Source organism: Mandrillus leucophaeus, unplaced genomic scaffold (genome assembly GCF_000951045.1).
Source record: "Mandrillus leucophaeus isolate KB7577 unplaced genomic scaffold, Mleu.le_1.0 Scaffold29, whole genome shotgun sequence".
Taxonomy (NCBI): Eukaryota; Metazoa; Chordata; class Mammalia; order Primates; family Cercopithecidae; genus Mandrillus; species Mandrillus leucophaeus.
This window is the reverse complement of record NW_012103031.1, coordinates 2,512,241-2,524,587: the sequence shown is the minus strand read 5'-3', so window position 1 is coordinate 2,524,587 and position 12,347 is coordinate 2,512,241. Positions and strand designations below refer to the sequence as shown.

Below are 12,347 nucleotides of genomic sequence, written 5' to 3'. Positions count from 1 at the left end.
TTTTTGAGACAAAGTCTCGCTCTGTTACCCAGGCTGGAGTGCAATGGCACGAACTCAGCTCACTGCAACCTCTGCCTCCCAGGTTCAAACAATTCTCCTGCCTCAGCCTCCCAAGCAGCTGGGATTACAGGCACACACCACCATGCCCGGCTAATTTTTGTATTTTAGTAGAGACTGTGTTGGCCAGGCTGGTCTCGAACTCCTGACCTCAGGTGATCCGCCCACCTCGGCCTCCCAAAGTCTTGAGATTACAGGCGTGAGCCACTGCACCCGGCCTACCACTTTTTCTATAAATATTTCAGCATGTAGTTCTTAAAAATAACTTTTAAAAAACATTCCCATAACACCAGCTTCTTAGTAAATAAAGCGTTTTTATATCATACCAGTGCAAGAGCTTATGTATTTGAGCTTTTAGTTGTCAGCTCCACAGACAGAATCACAGAAGCTTAGCACAGCTCATAATGTAACTAGTCCTTGGGCCCAAGGTGGTTGGTGATAGCATTATGGAAGCTAACGCTAGATGGTAAGGGGAGATCCCAAACTACATTCAGTTTGTGTTTTGCTCTTTTATCTTCAATGGACTCCATGTTCGTACACCAGTGTCCGTCTGTTGGACTTACTGATAAGCCATGGAAGAGGAGAAATAGGCTTAGTCGATTAAGAGTCGGTACAGAGTTGTAGAAATACTGAAAATGATCATCTGCAGTACTTACTTTGGGTTACGTTTAAGTAGTTTCTAGGACTGTTTTCAAAAATTGCGTCCCTCTTGTAGGATGGTGGTGTGTTGCTAGTGCTGGGTGTAAACAGCTGTGTGACACTTGCAGAGTGTAAGATAATTAATTTGGAACCCTTGGAAGTATTTTTATCCTTACATTTATTTATTTTTTCTTGCCAGCAACTGCGGAAGCTAGTACTTGAAATAATTCATAGGATACCAACCAATGAACATCTTCGTCCTCACACAAAAAATGTTTTGTCTGTGATGTTTCGCTTTTTAGAGGTAACTTTTGAGAATTCATTCTTATCGTATAGCCATATGTAAAACTTTCACTGATTTTTCTTATGGTAAATTTCACCATTATACAACTGTTTTATCTTTTGCCCAAATTCCAAGTCACAGGAGTAAAACGTTTTCTTAATGTCCCTTTTCCCCCATTTCCTCCACTCAGAAAGTTTACTTAATTGAAAATCATCGAGTTAACTGAGGAATTAGCTAGACATAGTGGTATCTTTGAAACGGTTGTGGACGGTGAGCCGGGTGTGGGCCCACAGACGCCCACTGAGTGGCTCACTTGCATTGTTCTTTCCGTGTGTATCTCCAGTGCGGCGCATTACACCTAGTAGATGCTCGTAAAGAGTATCTGACATCCTTAGGGCGAATCCATCTGGCAAACAAAAAATTGTTTTCTTGCTTCTCTTAGTCTTTTTTTTTTTTTTTTGAGATAAAGTCTCGCTGTGTCGCTCAGTCTGGAGTCAGTGGTGTGATCTTCGCTCACTGTATCCTCCGCCTCCCGGGTTCAAGTGATTCTCCTGCCTCAACCTCCCGAGTAGCTGGGATTGCAGGCCCGTGCCACCACGCCCAGCTGATTTTTGTATTTTCAGTAGAGACGGGGTTTCGCCATGTTGGTCAGGCTTGTCTTGAACTCCTGACCTTGTGATCCACCTGCTTTGGCCTCCCAAAGTGCTCAGATTACAGGCGTGAGCCGCCTCGCCCTCTTAGTCTTGATGCAGTTAGATTTCAGTCGTGTTTCTGGTCCCCTTGGAAAGTTGAGCTTGGATTCTGTCTTGGCTGGGACGCTTTGTTGCTGTGTCATGCCAGCCACATTGCTTAACCCCTGAGATTTCGCTCCCTCACAGGTCAGATGTAGATGGAACCCCGTCCTCACAGAGCATTTGTAAGGTGCTTAGCACAGGGTCCAGTCCATGGTACTTGCCCATTAATTCTTTACTGGTCTTTTCACAATATTGTCCAACACGGAAAGTGTCATTTGGGCCAGGAAGTCCTTAGCTCCTGGTGCCACTTGCCATGAAGGCCGGTGAAGCCCCTGTCCAGGTTACTCATGCAGAGCTGGCTGGTGGGATTCCCTTCTTGTGGCGCACAAAGCTTTCTGTCTGGAACAACTGTGTTCTGTGAGCTGGTAAATTTTCAGCAAATCCAGTAGAAGCTGGTTGATGGATAGTGTGTGTGCAGAAACTGCTTAGAAAATTAGCCTTTAAAGTGAGTCTTCAGAAGTATAACTTTCTTTAAATGGTTTATTTTTTAGACGGAAAATGAAGAAAATGTTCTTATTTGTCTAAGAATAATTATCGAGCTACACAAACAGTTCAGGCCACCGATCACACAAGAAGTGAGTTGTTTAAAATCCTGGTAGCATTTATAAAGTGTGTCAGCATGTTCCTTATGTGAAATTTTTTGTGCTCTCAAAGTTGACTGAACACATGCTGTTTTCAATTGTAGAAATATAGCCTAAGTTTGGGGCAGTTCTTTATGAATTTAACATTGACTTAAAAAAATATATTTATCAATACTTTGCTAAATTGGTTCCGTAGTTGAAATGTATTAAATGACCAAACTGACAGGTTATTTGGGCTGTTCTGGTATTTATGCGTATGATGTACAAGTCATTTTATGTTGTACAGGGATTAAGATATGGGCGCTGAAGCCAGAGCCGGGTTTGAATCTCACCTCTGCAATTCAGTAGCTGTGTGACACTGGTTAAGTTTGTAACCTTTTGGAGATTTTTCTGTAAAATGACTTCCTTAAAAGGTCGTTTGAGGAATTAGGCATAAAATTTAAAGTTCTTAGCAGAGTGATTGGCATTTACCTATACAGTAAGCAGCAAGTATACATTTACCATAATTATATCTTCTCTGACGATAACCTAAGTGCCTGTCACAGATGATTTAATATAGAAATTAAATTACTTATTAAAATTAAAAATTATTTATTGAATTAAATTACTTAAAATAGAAATTAAAAGCATAAAAATGAAATAGGATTCCTGCCATCTCAAAAACAGGATTTTATATCTTGGTGATTTTCTTTTCTTTTTCTTTTTTTTTTTTTTGAGATGAGTCTTCGTCTGTTGCTCAGGCTGGAGTGCAGTGGCGCAATCTTGGCTCACTGCAACCTCCGCCTCCCGGATTCAAGCGATTCTCCTGTCTCAGCCTCCCCGAGTAGCTGGGACTACAGGCTCATGCTACCACACCCAGCTAATTTTTTTGTGTGTGTTTTTAGTAGAGATGGGGTTTCACCATGTTGCCCGGCTGGTCTGTAACTCCTGACCTCATGTGATCCACCCACCTCAGCCTCCCAAAGTGCTGGGATTACAGGCGTGAACTGCCGCGCCTGGCCTTTTCTTTCCTTTTTCTCACCTTAATGTGTTTGTATATTTTCTGCATAGTTGTGGTAATACTGTATATAACATCGTATAGCTTGATCACTTCATGTTAAGTGTAAGCATTTTCACAGTCATAAAAAATTCTGTATACAATTAAAAAAAATTTTTTTGTAGAGACAGGGTCTATGTTGCCCAGGCTGGTCTAAAACTCCTGGCCTCAAGTGATCCTCTAGTCTCAGCCTCCCAAAGTGTCAGGATTGTAGGCATGAGCCATGTGCCTAGCCACAATTATTTTTTAATGGGTACAGAGTATTCTTTCTTATGGGTGTCCTTATTTCTGGATATTGAAGGTATTTCACACTTCTTATTTTAATGGTTATTGTGGAATACCTTTGTTTATGGTTCAAATTATTTCATAGACTAGCTTTGTAGGAGAATTACCAAGGCAGAAGCATTGAAGTTTTAATGCTCCTGTGTTAAACTGATTTCTAGAAAGGTTTCAGTAGTTTATGGTCCCACAGTATGAGAATCTGTCTCTCATTCCATCCTGTCAAGCATTGTGTATTACGATTTTTTGAAAGGCAAAAACTGGCATTTATTTTAATTTTCAACTCTGTGCTCTTCCTGAATCAGAAACTTGTTTTCTGTTTATCAGTACTTTATGTTTACTTATTTTTTGTTTGTTTGTTCACATCCATTGCCTATTTGTATCTTCAGCCCACCATTTTCCTTACCTCTCTTAGGAGTTCTTATGTAGCAAGACAATTACAACTTTTCTTATTTATTATAGGTATTTTCTGTTTATGAATATCTTCCTGTAATGAAAGTGTCTGCTTTTTTTAGATTCATCATTTTCTGGATTTCGTAAAACAGATTTACAAGGAGCTTCCAAAAGTAGTGGTATGTTTTCACTTTGGTTTTAATTAGTTACATTTGTTTATACTTCCTTATTCCAAAAAGTCTTTAGAACATTTGGGTTGGAGAAATAGTGTTTGGGGAGGGGATACTATTTTAGAATGGGGAATGTTTAGTGATGGTTAAAAGCTAGGTTGATAAGTCAGCCATTCAAAAAAATAGCTTTTTTAGTTTCTCTCTTTCACGTAAGTACTTTTTTTGTACATAAAGGCAATATATTTTTATTGTAGAAATTTTGGAAAAAAACTTTTCGTAATTCATTTACTTGTAAGCAACCATTGACATGGAGATTTTGCTTTTGTTTTTCACTTTGTGCATTTTAACGACGGTTGAATTTATAGGCTTGAAGACTTTTTGGGGAGGTGGCGTATATTTTTAGTGTTTTTAAAAAATTTTACTAACATTTTTTTTGATCTCATTAACTCTTACAAGCAGTGCCACAACATACAGGTTTGTGGAGTAGAAAAGGAAAATCTCCTCATCTCCTTCCCGCTTATTAGAAGTAAACACTCTTGCCAGAAGAACAGCTTCTTCCAGACTCTTCTGGGAATCATAATTCTTTTTTTTTTTTTTTTTGGCAGGGGATGCGGGGAGACTGGGTCTCTGCCTAGGCTGGAGTAGAGTGGCGCGATCTCTGCTCACTGCAGCCTCCACCTTCTGAGTTCAAGCAGTTCTCCTGCCTCAGCCTCCCAAGTAGCTGGAATTACAGGCATGCAGCACTCCACCCAGCTAGTTTTGTAGTTTTAGTAGAGACGGGGTGTGAGTGGATAACCTGATGCTGGGAGTTCGAGACCAGCCTGGCCAACATGGTGAAAAACCCAGTCTCTACTAAAAATACAAAAATTAGCCAGGCATGGTGGTGCGTGCCAGTGATCCCAACTACTTGGGAGGCTGAGGCGGGAGAATTGCTTGAACCTGGGAGGCGGAAGTTGCAGTGAGCCAAGATTGTACCACTGCACTCCAGCCTGGGCGACAGAGTGAGACTCTGTCTCGAGAAAAAAAAAAAAAAAGTCCTGTGTTTTGTTTGTTCACTCTTTGATCTCTATTTAGAGAGTGAAAAGTTAATCAGTGGGGACTGCCAGCTCATAGTTTCTTCCCAAGAGGGATGGAGTGCCTTCTTTCCTACCTCACTGTGGTAGGAATGTGATATGGTTTGTATTCAATCATTTATTAGCCAGGGAAAAAGAAGTAGAAAATACTTTTAGGCAAGCTTTGGTCTTCCATTGTTGAAGATGGAGAACCTGGTCCCTGTTGTGTTATCTTTATGGTCCTGTGGGAAGAGTAAACATCTAGTGGTGTGTTGGTTTAGGCTTTAAGGGGGATTGGAAAATGAATGACTGAGCCCAAATCCTGTGGAGTTGGTGCAGCATAAAGATGTAGAACATTCTGTTTTTTTCCACCGAAGAGTCAGGTGTTTTTTTGCTTTTTTTTTTTTGGAATGAATATTGGGTTTGACTTTAGGAAAAAATATTTTTTTTTATTTTTATGTAGAACCGCTACTTTGAGAACCCTCAAGTGATCCCCGAGAACACAGTGCCTCCCCCAGAAATGGTTGGTATGATAACGACAATTGCTGTGAAAGTCAACCCGGAGCGTGAGGACAGTGAGACTCGAACAGTAAGTGTCTCGCTAACTGAGTTGTTTCTACCGGTGGCTGCTGTAGTTTAAGATACTGGCCTGTTAAACCATTTAAGTTTTTTCTTTTTTTTTTTTCCTTAAATACATGGAGACATTTAAGACAAATAAACGTGTGTGCCTGGCAGAGCATCACTGGTCCTTCTCTGCAGCCTGGGAGGGGTGAAAATGACCTGTCCCGTGTCATTGATGCCAGGCTAGAAAGATAAGGTTGTTATTGAAACCCAGGATCACCCTGCTGGGAACAGCAGCAGACCAGGTGTGGGGTGTCTGTTCTGTCCCTTAGCTTTAAGTCTTTTTACATAAATAAAGTCCCTTAAACTATAGATAAAAGTATATAGCTCAGTGACTGAGAGTGTGGGCTCTGGGACAGAGAGCTCCAGTACAATGTCCCGGCCCCACCCACTGGGGTTTTCTGACTCCAGGAAAGTTAACGAACCTACGTTCTGACCTTATTTTTCCTCTCGTTATCTGAAAAACCTGTCTCACGGACTTTGTGAAGGTAATGCTGGCATGGTCCGCAGGTAATGTATCGTATATTTGTGGTGTCTGCCACATAGGTAACATGTTTTGAGCATTTACTATGACAATTTTTGTGATTGAATTAATATTATCCATGTTTGTTTTGCTGAAATGGTTGTGCAGAGTGTTTCAGTTTGTGCTAGGATGAACGAGAAACTTTGAATAAAGCTTTCCTCCTTTCGTTGTTCTTAATTAGAAATTTGTTTTCTGAGTATCATTCCTTTGTATTTTCTTTTTTCCTTGTCTGTTCATGTCCATTGCCCATTTGTATTTTGAGCCTAACATTTTCCTTGTTTCATGAGTCCTTATGTATTAGGGCTGTTGAACTTTTCTATTTGTAAGCATTTTCTCTTTATAAATATCTTTGAATAAAACTGCTGGGTAAATTATACTTTGTGGTGTTCTTTTAAATAAGTAAAATCATAGGTATTCGTTTTAAAAATTTCTCAAGTGATTTGAATCTCCAAGTTTCAACATATTTTCCTGAAGTTTTTACAAATGATTATGTAGAAAATTATGAAAACCTTTAGGCTGGGCACGGTGGCACATGCCTGTAATCCCAGCACTTCAGGAGACTGAGGTGGGCGGATGACCTGAAGTCAGGAGTTTGAGACCAGCCTGGCCAACAAGGCAAAACCGCATCTCTACTAAAAAACACAAAAATTAGCTGGGCGTGGTGGTTCGTGACTGTAATCCCAGCTACTCGGGAGGCTGAGGCAGGAGAATTTGTTGAACCCAGGAGGTGGAGGCTGTAGTGAGCCGAGATTGTACCACTGCACTCCAGCCTGGCAAGAGTGAGACTCCATCTCAAAAAAAAAAAAAAAAAAACTAACTTTCATATTAAATTATATTAAATGATAGTTCTGCATTATTTGTTTTCAACATAGTTTGGATCTTTCATCACAAATATTTACAAAGGGGTGTCACTCTTTTCTGTTCTCTCTCTTTCAGTGGGTGATGCCCGGTGGGCACTGGTGGGGGCTATTTTAAATGCCACAATGGTAACCCAGCTCCTACCCGTTTCTGTCTTCTAGCATTCCATCATTCCGAGGGGATCACTTTCTCTGAAAGTGTTGGCAGAATTGCCCATCATTGTTGTTTTAATGTATCAGGTATGTGTATTGCTCATTAGTCTCTTGGGTTTTGGGCTTCTTATGAGAAAACTGACATCTGGGGCAAAAAGATGTGTATAATACACACATGCTAAATGACGTGATGATTCTTTGGTATGCCAAATTTTGTTGCCATAGTAGAGTATAGATGTATGAAAATCTGGTATGTTTGCTTTTAGCTCTACAAACTGAACATCCACAATGTTGTTGCTGAGTTTGTGCCCTTGATCATGAACACCATTGCCATTCAGGTGTCTGCACAAGCCAGGTGAGGCGTCACTGTGGCCAGCTGCCACAGCGCTTGGATTCCAAGTAAAAATACACTTGCTGTTGTCATTCTTAAGACATGAAAATTATGAGTGATAAAGTTTTGGTAAAATTATATGCACTCTTGACTTTCTGCACCTGTGTTTCAGGGATGACAGTTGTAGCTATTTTCGTTCTTAATTTGGAAAGATGAGATAATAGCCCGTATTTTGGTGTGTTGTAAATTAGAAACGTCGTCAGGTGTGAACTGTGCTCAATAACAGCTGTGGCATATCCAAATCTTGCTCATCTTCAAGCCTTTATTCTTGCTCATTGTTCAGCTTGAGCGCTAGAATGTTCTTTACACCCTCAGTTCCCCATCAGCCTTCATCTCCAGATAGGCTGTGTTCATCCTTTGAAGCCTCTCGGTGAAGCCTTTTCTCAAACCTAAGGATGTTCCTCCTGAGACTGTCTTAATGCACTCTCCTGACTTGGAGCCTATCTGGCTGTGTCATTTGAGGGCAGGATCTAAGGAGGAATACTCTTTGGCCATGGCCACGGCCCAAGTCGGGGTCTTGCACTGGGCAGATGTTACACGAATTCTTTCTGCGGATTGAGTAGATTGGCCTGGCACTGGCTTTGTGGGATTCACATTGTAACTGCTATAGAAGGGATTGGAGAACTGTTGGGTGTGTTCCCTTGAAACTTGTATGTTATTTGGAATTGCATGAAAAGTGTAGACACCTTTGCTATTGCTGCTGTCTGTGTTGCTTGGGTCTGTGTGGAAATCAATCTTTTGGGTTTAGTGATAGTTACAGGCTTTTAATTAATACTATCATCACCCAAAATTGAGAGGTAATATTTTTATTCTCTTCTTATTCAGGCAACATAAGCTTTACAACAAGGAGTTGTATGCTGACTTCATTGCTGCTCAGATTAAAACATTGTCATTTTTAGCTTACATCATCAGGATTTACCAGGTAAGGTCATTGACTTTTATGTCAGGTTTACTGAGATAGTTTACATACAATAAAAATCACCTTTTGTGGGTGTACAGTTCTAGGAATTGACAGATGTTGGCAATCATTACTAGCACATCAAAATACAGTACGTTTCCATCACCCTCCAAAATTCCATTGTTATGCATTTGTTGTCAGTTTCTTCCCACCACCTCCATTCCTTGGCAAACCCATGGATTTATTTGGTCCCCATAGTTTTGTCCTTTCTAGAATGTCATATCAGTGGAAATGTCCAGTGTCTGGTCTCTGCGACCTTTTAAGTCTGGCTTCTTTCACTTAGCAGTAATGTTGAGATAGGACCTTGTTTTACTGATTACCTTTTATTGCTGTGCAGTTGTCTTTGCTTGGCAGCCTTAACAAAAATCCCATAGGCTAGGTTGCTTACACGGCAGCAATTGTCTCATAGTTCTGAAGGCTGGAAGTTTGAGATCAAGGTTTCTGGTGAGGGCTTTCTTCCTGCCTTGCAGACAACTGTCTTCTGCTGTGTCCTCACAATGGCGAACAGAGAGGGAGAGTTCTCTCCTCCTCCTCTTGCATGGCTACAGTCCTGCCAGATAACGGCTGCAGCCCCATGACCTCACTGAACTTTCATCCCCTCCTGAATACTCTGTGTCCAGATACAGTCACATTTGGAGTTAGGGCTTTCACATGGGAATTTTAAGAGGATGCAACTCAATCCGCAGTGGTAGAATCTCATTGTGTGGATGTATCATGGTGTGTGTTTATCCGTTCACCAACTGATGAGTATTCAGATTATTTCTAATGTTTTTAAAGACAGCTTTATTATTTATTTACTTACAATTTTTTTTTTTTTTTTTTTTTCTTGCTCTGTCACCCAGGCTGGAGTGCAGTGGCCGGATCTCAGCTCACTGCAAGCTCTGCCTCCCAGCTTCCTGCCATTCTCCTGCCTCAGCCTCCCGAGTAGCTGGGACTACAGGCGCCCGCCACCACGCCCGGCTAGTTTCTTGTATTTTTTAGTAGAGACGGGGTTTCACCGTGTTAGCCAGGATGGTCTCGATCTCCTTACCTCGTGATCCGCCCGTCTCGGCCTCCCAAAGTGCTGGGATTACAGGCTTGAGCCACCGCGCCCGGCCTTACTTACTATTTTTTGAGACAGAGTCTCACTCTGTTGCCCAGGCTGGAGTGCAGTGGCACCATCTCAGCTCACTGTAGCCTCTGCCTCACTGGTTCAAACTATTCTTGTGCCTCAACCACTCGAGTAGCTGTGATTACAGGCATGCAGTACCACGCCTGGCTAATTTTTGTATTTTTGTAGAGGCGAGGTTTGGCCATGTTGCCCAGGCTGGTCTCGAACCCCTGGCCTCAAGTGATCTGCCCACCTTAGCCTTCCAAGGTGCTAGGGAGCCAGGCCTAAAATAGGCGTGAGCCAGGCCTAAAAACAAATTTATTGAGATGTAGTTTATGTATCATAAAATTCCACCTCTTTAAGTGTACAATTAAGTAGTTTTTAGTTTAGCCACAGATATGTACCATTACCACCATCCAATTTTAGAATAATGTCATCACCCCAGAAAGAAACCCTCTCCCATCAGCAGCCTTCCTTGACTGCACGCTCTTGGCAACCACGAATGTACTTTCTGTCCTTATGGATTTGCCTGTTTCATTTTTGGCCATTATTAATAAAGCAACTATACACATTTACATGCAGATTTTTGTTTGGACCTATTTGGTTCATTGACTTTTGCTGCTTTAAAAGTTGTGTGTTGTGGCAGCTAGGTGTGAGAGAGATTGGAATTTAAAAGGCATTATCAGTAAAACTGATAAAGAAGTTTTGGGTGCTTTTTTAAGGAGCCTGTGTGGTGGAGCATTATCAGTAAAACTAATGAAGTTCTGGGTGCTTTTCTGAGGAGCCTGTATGGTGGATTTTTGTTTCATTTTTTCGTGCATAGTTGTGTTCTTATTTAAATCATAAGAACTTGAAGGAAAAAATACCTTATCTCCTGTTAGTGTTTTTGAAAAGAATTCTTACATGATTGTTCTATAGTATGGAATAAATTCAGTACTGATCTATATCAGTGGAATTGGATTATAATTTATGCTTTTTGTAAGGCTTTTATTTCAGAAAAATAAAAATTAAAACAAGTGCTGAATTGTTTAGAATAAAAACTACTTTTGAAAGCATTTGTAACCTTTTCCCCCTTAATTTTTTTTTTTTTTTTGAGGCAGAGTCTCGCTTCTGTCGCCCAGGCTGGAGTGTTGTGGCACGATCTCGGCTCACTGCAAGCTCCACCTCCCGGGTTCACGCCATTCTCCAGCCTCAGCCTCCCGAGTATAGCTGGGATTACAGGCCCCTGCCACCACGACTGGCTAATTTTTTGTACTTTTAGTAGAGATGGGATTTCACCGTGTTAGCCAGGATGGTCTCGATCTCCTGACCTCGTGATCTGCCCACCTTGGCCTCCCAAAGTGCCGGGATTACAAGCGTGAGCCACCGCGCCCGGCCGTCCCACTTAATTTTAATGTATATAACTAGATAATGATAGCTTACATGACGAAAATGGAACATTTGGTGTAAAAAGTCTAAATTAGGTACCCCTTGACATTTTAGTCAGCTTGTGTTATCTTGGTGAGTGGCCTTCTGCTGACACCCCAAAAGAAGATTGTGATTAGAGCTGTTCTGAGTTGACTCAAGTTGACTCCACTGTTGTTCACAACCTACGTTACTGGGATGACTGAATAAACATGCAATTACTTTTAAAAAAATCTTTCAAGCCTGACATGGTGGCTCACGCTTATAATCCCAGCAGTCTGAGAGGCCAAGGTGGGAGGATTGCTTGAGCCCAGGAGTTGGAGGCCAGCCTGGGCAACATAGCAAGACCCCATCTCTAAAAAAAAAAAAAAAGAAAATTAGTCAGGCATGGTGGTATGCACCCTTAGTTCCAGCTACTGAGGTGGGAGGATGGCGTGAGCCCAGGAAGTCGAGGCTGCAGTGAGCCTTGATCATACCACCACACTTAAGCCTGAACAACAGAGTGAGACCTCATCTCTAAAAAATAAAAATCTTTCAGTACTTAATTGTCTTTCTGTTCAACAGTGAAAGTAATACATGTTCACTGTTGAAAGTTGAGAAAATACAGAGAAGTACAAAGAAGGCATCCACAGTCTCACCATGTGAAAGAGACTGCTCTGTGGCTATACCTCCTTCCCATATGGCATTGTATACATGCACACACATACCATTAAAACTTTTTGGATATTGCTGTGTAAGTAGGCCTGCTACTTTATGAGGGTCACTTGAGTCAAGCTTAGTCTTAATTGTTTTTTTTTTTTTTTTTTTTTTTTTGGAGGCAAGAGGTCTCACTCTTTCGCCCAGGCTGGAGTGCAGTGGCGTCATGTTGGCTCACTGCAACCTTCTCCTCTCAGGTTCAAGCGGTTTTTGTGCCTCAGCCTTCCAAGTAGCTGGGATTACAGGTGTGTGCCACCACACCCAGCTAGTTTTTGTATTTTTAGTAAAGATGGGGTTTCACCATGTTGGCCAGGCTAGTCTCTCTCGAACTCCTGACCTCATGCGACCCCCCCACCTCGGCCTCCCAAAG

At 41.5% G+C, this 12,347-nt stretch overlaps 1 protein-coding gene across 1 annotated transcript in view; it reads left to right on the top strand.

Moving 5' to 3' along the window:
- The window catches only part of TRRAP (transformation/transcription domain-associated protein), a 132,900-nt gene that overhangs the window by 10,372 nt on the left and 110,181 nt on the right, over positions 1-12,347 (top strand). The window contains exons 4-10 of the mRNA XM_011985836.1: positions 896-1,000; positions 2,265-2,348; positions 4,185-4,241; positions 5,748-5,873; positions 7,448-7,525; positions 7,705-7,793; positions 8,655-8,751. Coding sequence (XP_011841226.1) covers positions 896-1,000; positions 2,265-2,348; positions 4,185-4,241; positions 5,748-5,873; positions 7,448-7,525; positions 7,705-7,793; positions 8,655-8,751 — 636 coding nt within the window. The remainder of the gene's footprint in view (positions 1-895; positions 1,001-2,264; positions 2,349-4,184; positions 4,242-5,747; positions 5,874-7,447; positions 7,526-7,704; positions 7,794-8,654; positions 8,752-12,347) is intronic.